This window comes from Falco naumanni, chromosome 2 (assembly GCF_017639655.2).
Source record: "Falco naumanni isolate bFalNau1 chromosome 2, bFalNau1.pat, whole genome shotgun sequence".
Classification (NCBI taxonomy): domain Eukaryota; kingdom Metazoa; phylum Chordata; class Aves; order Falconiformes; family Falconidae; genus Falco; species Falco naumanni.
The window spans coordinates 65,757,398-65,769,905 of record NC_054055.1 but is presented as its reverse complement, the minus strand read 5'-3'; the positions used below and the strand labels follow the sequence as shown (position 1 = coordinate 65,769,905).

At 39.1% G+C, this 12,508-nt stretch overlaps 1 protein-coding gene across 20 annotated transcripts in view; it reads right to left on the bottom strand.

Annotated features, from left to right (window-relative positions):
* MCF2L (MCF.2 cell line derived transforming sequence like) overlaps positions 1 to 12,508 on the bottom strand; it is a 164,170-nt gene that overhangs the window by 22,331 nt on the left and 129,331 nt on the right. For all 20 annotated transcript variants that reach the window (XR_005826492.1, XM_040584555.1, XM_040584554.1 and 17 more), the window contains 10 exons: positions 8,760 to 8,879; positions 7,837 to 7,953; positions 7,219 to 7,368; positions 6,411 to 6,535; positions 4,553 to 4,667; positions 3,440 to 3,559; positions 1,967 to 2,158; positions 1,559 to 1,750; positions 710 to 869; positions 491 to 561 (listed from right to left, as the gene is read on the bottom strand). Coding sequence is in view for 19 of the 20 variants with exons in the window: in XM_040584555.1 (XP_040440489.1) it covers positions 491 to 561; positions 710 to 869; positions 1,559 to 1,750; positions 1,967 to 2,158; positions 3,440 to 3,559; positions 4,553 to 4,667; positions 6,411 to 6,535; positions 7,219 to 7,368; positions 7,837 to 7,953; positions 8,760 to 8,879 (1,362 nt within the window). In the remaining variant the exon portion in view is untranslated. The remainder of the gene's footprint in view (positions 1 to 490; positions 562 to 709; positions 870 to 1,558; positions 1,751 to 1,966; positions 2,159 to 3,439; positions 3,560 to 4,552; positions 4,668 to 6,410; positions 6,536 to 7,218; positions 7,369 to 7,836; positions 7,954 to 8,759; positions 8,880 to 12,508) is intronic.

Here is a 12,508-nt window from a genome sequence, read left to right as displayed (position 1 = left end):
ATTGTCTTGCTGAACCTTCGCTGAGTTGATTCAAGTCTCTAACCCAGTGGGAAACTACTTGCTTCTGCTCCTGCCGTCAGGTTACTTTCCTTGCCGGAGGCGGAGCAGGAAGACCATCCCCACTTGGGAATGGCAACCCATTAGGTCAGGTGAAGCTGTCTTGGAGCCAACGACAACTACCTCTTCACTTTCGCCAGTTTTAAGAGTAGCCAATTACTACTGGCAAATAATAAATGTTTCCTGTTCATAGATTTTATATTTTGCTGCCCCTAACATTTTTCCTAATATAGGCAACTATTTACTTTACATTCCCTCATACCCAGCCCAGCAACAAAGCAGCCTCTATTTAAACCACGACTGCTTCACCAGAGTTACTTTGATAGGGGCAATACCATCACTTTTTCAGTGGAATTGCCTCACTCTTCTTCATGTTCCTAAATATTCCATTCTATTATGATTTTCTCAAGCAGTATGTGCATAAAAAAATTACCTTTCCTCTTCTGTAGTTTACCCTCTGAAGTGCACTGCTTTCTGAGTTGGATATGTATTCTCTTTGAAGACCTAAGCATGTAAACCAGAATCAAACAGCAGTTAGAACCTGAGCAGATCCAACACAGATGTTTGTGCAACCACAAATTACAGCTGAAAGTTTCTTTAAGTTTCTCAGCATAGCACAAAAAATTAGTTACAGGTTACTACATTTGCTTACCTGGAGAAGTATAAGGAGATTTTACAAAGGCTTCAGGTCTTGGTGCAACTGGCTGAACAGGACGTGTCTGCTTAGCTGCCAGTTTCTTAAGACTTACTTGTCTCTTTTGAAACATTTCTTCCATACTTTCTTGCTTCTGGAAAACCTTTTGCACATGCTCCTACCATTGCCACAGAAATAATAATAAAAAAAAATAAAATCCCTGTCAGAGACCTATCAACAAGCTACAGTGCCATTCACAAGCACACTGATTTGAAATTGCAATTGCTTTTATGCCACCTATAAAAATATTACCCTACTCTTCACTCCTAATAAGACATAATTTACAGTCATTTAGTACACTTAAAAATTGGAAAATCACTTCATAAATTTTCTTGTGCGCTTGCTGCAGAGAAACCAATGGGGTTCAAGTTTCAATTAAAAAAAATAGGGAAAAGGGTTTTTTGAGTGTGTAATGGTTCTGTTACGTTAAGAGATCAGCTGAGAGGAAAAGCCATGTATTCTCAAGTTCTAAAATAAAGCAGTTACAAAGCAGAAGTCACACAAACATCAAGGACAGGCATGTTCTTACTACATTAAAAAAAGGTATTTCAAATACTTGGGATAATTTATTTTAAAAGCAATCCTCCTGTCTGAAAAATTGAAGTACTTACTAAAAGGCTCTGAAGCCCTTGATGCTTATCCAAAGGTATGACATGACTAGCACCGCAGGCAGGGAAATGTGTTGGCTTTCCAGTTCCCAGGTACAACTCTTAGTACTGATTATTTGGCTTTATCAATGGCCATACAAGACAGCAATTCTAAAATTAAGAACCAGATGCACAGATAGGCATAAACATCTTCTGGTACCTTTAGGTCCTCAGTGAGGAGCTGTGCATACTCTCTGTAAATTTTATTCAACTCCTTGATTTTATTGTCTGCACCAGTGTCCAGGAATTTCTCGATCTCCTGTAATGCTGATTCTGCACCATCCTGAGACTGACACTTATCCACCGGCTGTGAAGCCAGCAGATAAATTCCTTCATCGCACCACTTCATAGACTAGAAACAGAGAAAAGAACAGGCTCAGAATGTTTGATGTCAGCATCAACCACTAAGAGGTCTAAAACATTTCATACCTATACTTGTGATGTATTCAGCTATTTAAGGAGAAAATGTCCAGCACACTCAGATATTTTTACCTGCTGTTACGACAACAGGTTGACTGAGGTTTTAGCACACAAGATGGGAAACAGAACTGTTCCGTACAAAATTTACCTTTTCTAGTAAGCCATGCAGTTCTAGAGATTTGTTAAGAAGATTCCTTCTGCGTTCTGTCTCAGTAATGAAGGCATCACAGAGATGATGAAGTTCACTGCATTTTGGAATAATGGAGTCCACAGCATAATGATTGCTTTGAATAAAAGCATCACCCTCTGAGGCTAGCATTCTGGCTTTTGCTATAGTTTCCTAAGAAAGCAAACATTGATTTAGGTAAGTCTGGAGCACAAATCTTAAGAAGAGCAGCTGAGGGAACTGGGGTTGTTTAGTCTGGAGAGGAGATGACTCGGAGCGGACCTTACTGCTCTCTACAGCTACCTGAAAGGAGGTTATAGGCAGGTGGGGGTAGGTCTCATTTCCCAGGTAACAAGTGACAGGACAAGAGGAAATAGCCTTAAGCTACGCTAGGGGAGTTTTAGATTGGATATTAGGAAAAGCATCCTCACTGAAAGGGTGGCCATGCGCTGGAATGGGCTGCCTAGGTAGGTGGTGGAATCACCATCCCTGGAGGTGTTCAAAAAACACGTAGGTGCAGTGCTTAGGGAGATGATTTAGTGATGGACTTGGCAGTCCTAGGTGAATGATGGGACCTGATGATCTCAAAGGTCTTTTCCAACCTAAATGATTCTATGATTCTATCTTTCCTTGAATCATCATCAATGAAAGAAGTTAAAATGATACCATTTGGTTTTACACAGTAAAATACACATGTTGATAAGAACACCTCTTTAGTTAACAGCTGCCTTGCCTAATAAATCAAAGTGATTCCCTGTCTTCCCAGACACCCAAGAACATTTCTGCCTTCTTTATTGTATCAGAGTACTTCAGAAACATTGAGTTTAATCATATGCCTCCCTGTGAAGGAACTACTATTGGCTTTCTATGCCCTAGTTATTCAACAGCATGTTTGTGTGCATATGTCTGCAATTTGGAGTACAGCAGCATTCTGAACCCCAGTTAAAAAAATATGTAACTGCAGCACCTCAGCCTCAAGAGCAACGACCTCACTTACTGAGCTGTATATTTTATTGAAGCACAGATCATAATAAGGTTCCCCTTCTACAGTGTTCAGAGTGTATGTTTCTGTTCATCATCTTTTAACATGTTGTACATCCAATACACAGCTTTGTCATTTCTGAGATTTAATGAAGTAAGCGGCTTTAATAGTAATGGAAGTGGCCCCTCAATCACTAAGTGCAGAACTTTGCTATGCAAACATTTCATGCAATTCTTCCATGAACTTATCACACCAACTTTATGACTGGTCACTCTGGTCTTTGAGAGATGCCAGAGAACTGGGCTGCTCCAATGGTTAAAAACTTTATTCCAATTTCCTTCTGCACAGTGCCTGAGACACTGATTCTGCCCCGTTGTCATCTTAAGCTCTGCTTATAAGATATACCCAAATATCGTGCCCCTCCACACACACATTGTCATACTAAAAATTAAGGAGACTTGCAGAGTTCTTACACATGACTTTTCTTCAAAGTTGGCAAGATCTTTCAAAATATGCTCCACGTGTGAACAGCTGTTTCCCACATCTGTGAAAGCAGTCAGTCTCTCGGACACAACATCCAAAGCTGCTTTGACCTGAAATGAGACACAGCTATGTATCTGTGTGATTCTACCTCTCTGGAGACCCACCAGTTGAATAACTGATAGCCACTATTTCCAGTCAGGTGACTCACATTATGTGGTTACTGGGGCACAGAGAGAAACCACTTTTACTGACAGCCTACCTTTACCCCCAACTCAAAAAGAAAACAATTTAAAAAAGGCAGTGAAGTAATTCTATTTTCTGGTACTGAAAGAAAAAAAAACCAAAACAACAAAACCCCAAACCCAACAATGAAGGAAAACTAACGTTCACAAAACATTTACGATCTTGCTTTTACCAGATGATTATAATACAAAACAACATTAACAACTAGCAAAATGTGAGGGAGAGGTCCTCACACTAACAACTGGCTGAGACAGACATACAGACACACACACACTTGTAGGAGGGTTTCAGAGCTTTGCTCCCATGGAGACACAGGGGCCATGCTCTGAGATCAGCTACACCAGCATAGGGAGACTGTAGGTGCCATCGAGCATATGAGTTAAACTAACATGAGATCAGAAACTGGCTGTAAAAATTGTAGTTCAGCCTCCACCCAGCTTCCAACAGTGTGGTTGCAACTTCCCACCCACAGTGTTGGAGACTGTTTCATAAAATTTCAGCCAGAAGGTTTAGGTAAGTCTTGGTTCCTTAAAAGGGCCTATTGGCAAGATGAAAGTGTTGCAGCCACCGTATTATGCTTCTGTGGTGGAGAACAGGTTTCAAAGGAGTTTTTGAATGCTTATACACTGCTGGGCCTGTGGAAAAAAAAATCATAAGCCTGCAGAAGAGAAGCTATTATGTCTCTATAGGCAAGTATTCAAGGTAGTAAAGATAGCAGTATGTCAAGTAAGGACACATTCAAGAAAAAAGTTGGAGAAAGCTTTCAAGCACACACGAGCTGCAAAAACAAGAGGGGTAAGTATTTTCGCCTGAATCATTTCTATATTACCAAATACTGACTGCCACCAAGAAGTTCTCACCTCTCTGAAATTCTGTTCAAAATTCCGAAGGCGCAGACATTGCTCAAGTTTTTGCTCATGCTTAATCCAAAACTCATCAAAGGCAGTCTCCGTTTCATGTAATTGAGCCAGAAGCCTTTAAAAAAAGAAGAAATACTGTAAGAATGATGGGTATAGCCTTCAAGGGACAATACAATCTTCCACAGTAAACAAGAAACTTCCCTAAAGCAATATCTTCCAGAAAAAATAAACTGGATACAGGAAACTTTCTGAGTATTGCACAGAATTGTTTCCTAGAATAACATTGATGTAAAACTGAAACCCAACACAAACATTCAGTTATGAAAAACTGGCAAGTGCTGATTTGAAGCTAACTGCTGCGCATACTATTTCTCAGCTCTGGCCTGGGGACATGGGGACTTGGGGCTAGCAAACATAAATAAAACATGCAAATGTGTGTGGGCTAGGACCCAGAGGAACTCAAGCCTTGGGCTATAAGGAAAAATGAAGGCAAAAATTTGTACTGCTGTGACCAGCCAGCTGCCCTTACATTTCATTCTTTGGAGCAAGGTTCATAATAAACCCGAAGGTCATTGCTGCTCCTCTTCTGAGCAGAGTTACTACTTAAGTATCACAGGCAAGTGTGATACAGCAGTACTGCAATGAAAAGAGCCTTCTTCGATTATAACTTTGGTGAATGCCTTAAACCTTTTACTTTTCAACTTATCTTCCAATATTGCATTTGACAGCATGGTATCCTATGGACTTATCTTTACAGTCTGCTTTGCTGTACTCAGACTACATCCAGGGAACATATCAGAATTTTAATGAACTTTTGTCTTCAAGAGCAGAGAAACAAACTCTGAATTCGCAAGTTAAAATTGATTAGAAAAAAGGCAGACACACAGAGTTTGTTCCAACTTCTGTCAGATATTGTATTGAGTGGGAATATTTTGGATAAATAAGCAACACCCACTCCGATTGTTCTTCGGATAGCTGATAGCAACAATGACCAAAAAAGTGACTTCTGCCAAGCTTTGTGGATTGGAATGGACAGTTATTTGGAAAGAAAAGTCAGCCTGAGTGTAACAGAAACATGGAATGACCGACAAAAAAAGAATGCAGAATACTGCCTGGGGGAAATGAGCTATGCTTTCACAGCTTTGTTCAAATTTGCATCTGTGCTATGGTGATATAATGTCTTCAAACCTGGCAGTAATTTAAGGGAGGGGGGGTGGGGAGCAAAGGAAAACAACATCTATTACTTGTATGCCCAAAGGAAGCATATAGGTTATTTGTGCATAGATACTTCAAGAGCAGTGTACTCCCTAGCAGCCCTTTATAGGCCACTAATGACATTGGTAAGATCTCAGCAATGTTAGAAGCTGCTTTGGGCAGGGTTAAAGAAAAAGAAACCCCTCACTTCAGTTCAAAAGGACATAATGAATGTGGACAAATCTGCTGAAAAGAAGGGAAATATTACTACTGTCTTCCTATCTGCTTTCCCTATAGCAGCAAAGTTTCCTTGGGTTGCACTTTAGTTTCTAAACAAAGCTTCAATATTCTTTTAAATAAGGAAAAGCTGCTGAACTATATAGTCTAAATCTGAAAAAAAGAACAGCATTACTTTGCTGGCGCCAGAAACCAAACCCCAACCCTTATTTCCTTATCAGCAAATGACCCGGTAATGGACAGCAGGGGTTTACTTTGCTCAGAACAGAACAGACAACAAAGAAGCTGTTTCCGAAAGTACATTTTATATGTTCATGTTGTAATACCTGCTTATTTGCTAAGGTTAAGTATGGAACTAAGCAAAAGAGCTGGGGAGGCATCAAAAAAACCCAGAAAAGCAGCATGTTCATTATTTTGCTCCTCTCACCTTTCTACCGTTGTTTGATTGTCTAGCTGATCTTGATTCAGTTTGTATTCAGGATTCTCAGTAACTGGTTTTGAAATACTTCCAAGGATATCATCTCCCTGTTCTACTGCTAACCTGATATCCTCCTACAAAACAAAACAAACCCCACACACACTGTAGTTGTGTGGTTTTTTTTTTAAAACAGACTTCATAAAGCACCAAACTGGAAAAAGGATTTTGTTTTAATAGCAATAGAGCAACAGTAGTATGATTAAAAGCAGTGTTTGACAACAAATACAGACAGTAAATGCTAAATTTCAGCTTCTTCTACATTTACCATTTTAAGATCTCAGTAACTTAGTTGAATTTTCATGATACGTAGCCTTCTAGTGTCTCCTTAGGTTACAAATCTCTCAAAAGTTTTTTGGGGTTTCAAAAGTATACATCTAACAGTTTTCATTTAAGCTGATTTGAAAGAACATTAGTCCATTCTTCAAAAAGTCATGTATCTGCATGCATATGAAAATAAAATCAGTTTTCTTGTTGCAAACAAACCTACAAATTATAAACACACCACTACTTACACAGGAATTTCTGTTTCCACATACAAATTATTATGCATTTGTACATACGTAGACTTAGCCTCAATAAATGTAATTTTTGAATGCAAAAAGGACTTTTAACATCAAGCCAAGCAAACCAAGTTCAGTAAGATTTCAATGTTTTGTATTATTACTATTAACATCCTCCACATTTTCTACTAACATTATTAGCTATAAATTAAAACACAGTTTCACTAGAAGACAAAATCTTTACAAGAATTACATACCTTCATTTTGTCCTTCTTTTCTTTATGTGTTGCAAGAAGGGAGCTGGTTGATTGCACATCATTTGGTAGTTCTGTTTCAGCCAGTTCAGTCCCAAAGGACTGAAGAATCTGAGCTGTTTGCTTAACCTTTTGGGCGAAACCTTCTATAGCCTTTTGGAATAAAAATCATTAAAGATGTTTCATGCTCATCACATACACATGTACCAATGACACATACACACAAAATACAGCTCTCAAAACAAACACAAGCAGATTAATTACAAGCCTGAAAAATGGTCAAAGTATAATTTTGCAAGCAACAGATACCGTCACCATTAATTCCTTAATTGTATATTTTTCCTAGGCTCGTATCGGGTCTATCTTCCTCATATTTTTATAATCTGGAGTTATTTTACAAGTTGAGATTTTTCTTTCTTGTAGCAAAACCAATAAACCTCAACACAAAAATACACTGTAGTTCCTTTGCTCCAAGTGTTCAGAAAACCACTCCCAAATTATTACTCATATTATTTCTCTAAGATGACTAAGTACCATTGGGAACATCTTCTCACTCTGAGCAAGTCAACTTGCATCACTTGGAATCTGTTTTATAAATGACAGGGTATAAAACAGACTTACAGTGCGACGGGACAGCCATCTGCTATGGCAATAATCCAGGGTGCCACCAAGATCTTCTGTTAATTGTGTTTTATCAATGTAACCCTGCAGTTCTGACACTGAGCCCAGCATTATGATCTGCAACAGCAAAGAAAGTGAACACTATCGGAGGCGAGAATTCTCTTCTTAAGGATTCTAAGCCCCATCCTTCAGCCTCTGATAGAGAAAACTCAGCTTAATACAAAAGCAAATGATGGAACTATTTCCTTTGCGTACAGAAAATCAAACTTAACAGTTGTTTCAGTTTAAGATGATGTAAATGTAGATAACTGCATACGAGCAAGAGCAACAGTCATATTCAAAAAAAGCTTATGGATTATACAACATAAATTACACCATCAGTTTTTTTATCTTGATAAACCATACAAGGCTTTTTTCTAAGGGCAACATTCATTCAACCTATTTATCCTACGAGAGAGAAAAATAGTACCTCTGTGGATTTGGCATGTAAGGACTGGTTCCCCAAAATAAACAAGGGGTGGGGGAAAAGTACCTTAACTTAAAGACTTGAAAATTTCACCCTTGACATTGACATATGATACATAAAAACTTGTATATCTTTAGTTCATTTCATTCCAGTTTATTTTCAAGTATAAATGCTGTACGTTTTCAAACAGAAGTATAATCAGTGGGTTCACTGGCAATGCAACAACAGGCATCAGTTGTACGTTTGCTCAAATGACAGAAACTACAGCATTTGTCCATGGGAAATGCATTTGCCTCAAAATTCACATACTTCAAGAATAAACCATCAAGAACTACCCAAAATTGCTGGAACCACCTTTAAGCATGGTGTTTTGTTGGGATTTTTTTGGCCCTCGCTAGCTACATTAAGTACTTTTAAGAGATTTCTGACAGTACAGTGGGAACAGAGGATTACTTACAGGTACTTTCATTTTAAACTCATCTTTGTTGAATTTGAAAGCAATGTCTGAGAGAGCTCGATGAAAAAATCCTGTTGGGCGCAGAACGAGGACTAGTTGCAGATTTCCCGGGAAAGATGCCTGCAAAACAAGTTTAGTCTGTTATTTTCTGTCTCAGCTCCAGAAAATATTTTTGAACAAGGAGAAGCCCCTGTTAAACCACAAACTAACTGTATCAAAGGCCTCCCATAATGGGGTGACCAATTACAAACTTGCAAGGCTTGCACAAAGAGCTTCATTCAAAGAGATGTTTACTCATCTTTGGGTATTGGAATCTATTCTCCTGGAATCAAGTTTTTCAGGGCTGGCTTGTACTGCTCTTCAGCTAAGATTACATCCTAGCCAAGGAGGCTAAAGAACAAACAGCAGTGGCTTAGTACTTTTTCAACAGCAGTACTTTCAGGGTTACCTTATCTTCTCTTTAATAGAGGGTGCCAAGAGAAACCGCCATTATTGTCTGAGCACCGAATACATTTCTAATTTGCCCATATACTACCTTGCCAGCTGCCTACACAAACTATTGCCACCAAGACAATTTCTCAGGCAGTAGCTTAGAAATAAGCTTTAATTTTGCAGACAAAAGTAAAAATCAAACACAGTAATTGTCAGCTCTTTTTCTCATTATCTTACCACTAGTAGTCTCAAGATCTTTCCTGTTCTACAAGTGATAGGGGGAAAACAGAACAGAGCAGAAGGAAAGCAAAGAAATAGCATTAAATTAGTAAAAACCAACCCCTGCTGTGGCAGAGGTTTGCATACTCAGCATTTAGCTATTCTTGAAATTATGCAGATCTTCTCCCCCTTTCGTTATTTCCACCATAGGGATGCAGTGAAGCTCACTAAAGAAATGATCATTACAATGATTAAGTATGCTGTTTTCTTCATTATACTGTTGGAAATTATGTCACATTTTTAGTAAATTGAATTACTACCAAAAAAAAAAAAAGTCAACAAAAAACAAACACTGACTGAAGGAACTGTTATGCTATGATCTGTTTCCATGCTTAGTGAAACTGTTAGGATCTGGAAGGCTGGAGAGTAGTTTAATATCCATTTTAAGATTTCCAAGAGTTCCAGGTATTTAGCACTGGAAATTACAAACTTTTAAAGAAAAAACCCAAACAAACAGTTTAAAACTTTTCTGAAAGACTTCACAGGTGCATTGTGGTTCCCCAGATACTCAGTATACAACTGAGATCTCAGCTTGACTGAGAAACCTTAAAGGGTTGAACTTCACAATCTGTCTCCACTTCAGTGATGTCCAAATTTTCTAGAAAGCACGGTGGTTTGGTCCCAGAGAAGTCTGTCTGAGGGCTCGGAACAGAATCCAGACAATTCTGAGTGCCCAGCTTCTCATCCTTGCACTGTAAACAATCTGTCTCTGTGTACTAATAGTAGTACACCCTGTGGACTTACTAATCCACAGTTACTAGAGGAAAAACTTCTAACAGAAAAATTCCTGATGGTATTCAGAAGAAAACGTTAAGAAAAAAGATGATTTTTTTAACCTTTTTCCCTCTGAATTACTGTACCAAGGGTAATTGCAGATTTATTTCAGAAAATTAATTAACTCATATTAAGAGACATTGCAAGAATGGATAAAAGATTTTTTTTTAATAAATATCCTGAATAATCTTTTTACAATGATGGCTGTGCAGTCTATCATTTCACGCATTCAACAGATGTGTCCACCTGCACCTGGATCACTGTGTCCAGTTCCGGTTCCCACAATTCAAGAAAGACGTGGACAGACTGGAGAGGGTCCAAAGGAGGACCACAAAGAAGATCAAAGGGCTGGAGAACCTGCCCAGTGAAGGAAGACTGAAGGAATTAGGTCTCTTCTCTCTGGAGAAGAGCGGGCTTGGGGGGGACCTCATTACAATATTCCAGCCACCACTTAAAGGGCATCTACAAAGAGGACAGAGGCTGCCTCTTCACAAGTTGCAGTGTGGGAAGGACAAGGGGCAATGGGTACAAGTTGCACTGAGGGAAGTTTCACCTTTGATGTAGAGAAAGAAATTTTTTTTACAGTGAGAACAATCATTCACTGGAACAACCTCCCCACGGACACGGTAGAGTCCCCATCACTGGAGGTTTTTCATGATGAGACTGGACAGGGTGCTAGTCTCAACAAAGCTCCCTTTCCCCGGGAAAGGTTGGACCTGGTGATCTTTCAAGGTTCCTCCCAATCTGAGCTGTTATTCTGTGATTCTATTGATATTTAGGCTATTACTGAAGCAAACAGTAGTAGCCAAATGCAAAGCAATAGTAATTTTTTCTAAACTGTGTATTATCTCTTATGAAATACAGAGTTTAACTGCATGACCAAATTGAGTATCTTATTAGTATTCAATTCAAAGAATACACATGTACTATTATTCTCCATCTCTGTGTGTCTACCCAAAATGACATTGTTGAAGTCACTATAGTCTTGTACCACTAACTCCCATTCAAGGCTTGCCAGAAGTTTCCCCTCTCTCTCAACAAAACCTCACATTCTAGGTTACTCTAACTTTGTCTACAATACCATTCTTAGCTCCACTGGTCTGTCTCCTATGCTTCCCATTTGGTTTTGTTTTTTCAAAAAACAGTTTTTCAAGACGGATGCCTCCTCTGTTTGTTGTGGCTGGGAGTCAAATACGCAAATTGACCTTTGTGAAACAACAAGAAGAACAGGGAGGATTGCTACAGTAAACAATGCTGGACCTGTGCCAGCTATTCCAGTTTATCTGAGCTTGTGCCTGCACTGCCCAAATATTACTGTTTTCCTAACTTTTTTTTTCCCTTAAAGCCCTGATGACTTGCAGAGACAATGATATGATGCAAGAGATGCTCCTTAGATGCATGTGAACTTCATCAACCAGTCCACCCTGAATACAAGAGAACAAAACCCCCAAAACCAAACCATAACACCCAAGTCTACGCTCCATTCCAGTCCAGCAGCATGTTTGTTTGAAGCCATTGTATGCTAAGCAGACAGAGCAAACAATGAGCTCTCAAGAACGCTGTGCCAAGTGTTAAGCACAGAAATAAATATTCATGGATGTTTAGTACTGCCATACAATAAAGTGCCTTCAAGGACTGTTGAAGTCAATGAACTTCACTGCAACTTGAAGAAGGGTTTGTGTGCTTGAAAGCTGTTTTTTCCAGAAGTGTCTTTCTTTACTAAATGAATTAATGCCAACTGCTCCCCCAACATTTTGTCTCAAATATTATATTTCAACTCATTTGATACCTATGCAAAAGAGACCATGGGTCATGTTTTTGGTATCCTCTATGAGAATTAGAGTAGCCCCTATTCTATTCTAGCCCAACCCATACATTCCTTCATCTCGCTTGCATTAGTTCTCTATCTGCTTATCTCTTTCACTTTCCCATCCAGTCAGGTCAGTGCTGATTCCAAAGATACAGGAAAAGATGCAGATGTGCATGTAGTTATCAGCTTTGAAATGAATCTGACCAAACCAGGAACTCATATACAGCACAGCCCTTAAATCAAAGCTTTCTAATACACTGACATCTTTGCTGCCTTATAAGTACCCTGAATCAGGAACACGGGAAGAACCTTTGCTGGCTGGAAAAAACAGGAACTACTTTAAATCCTCTGGGAAATCAATTAATACTCAGGAACCGGTTGACCTGCCTGCCCGCTCTCAGGCCTCCACTTCTCAGGGATGTGGAGCTTTCCACTGCATGCTCTAGCCTTCTGC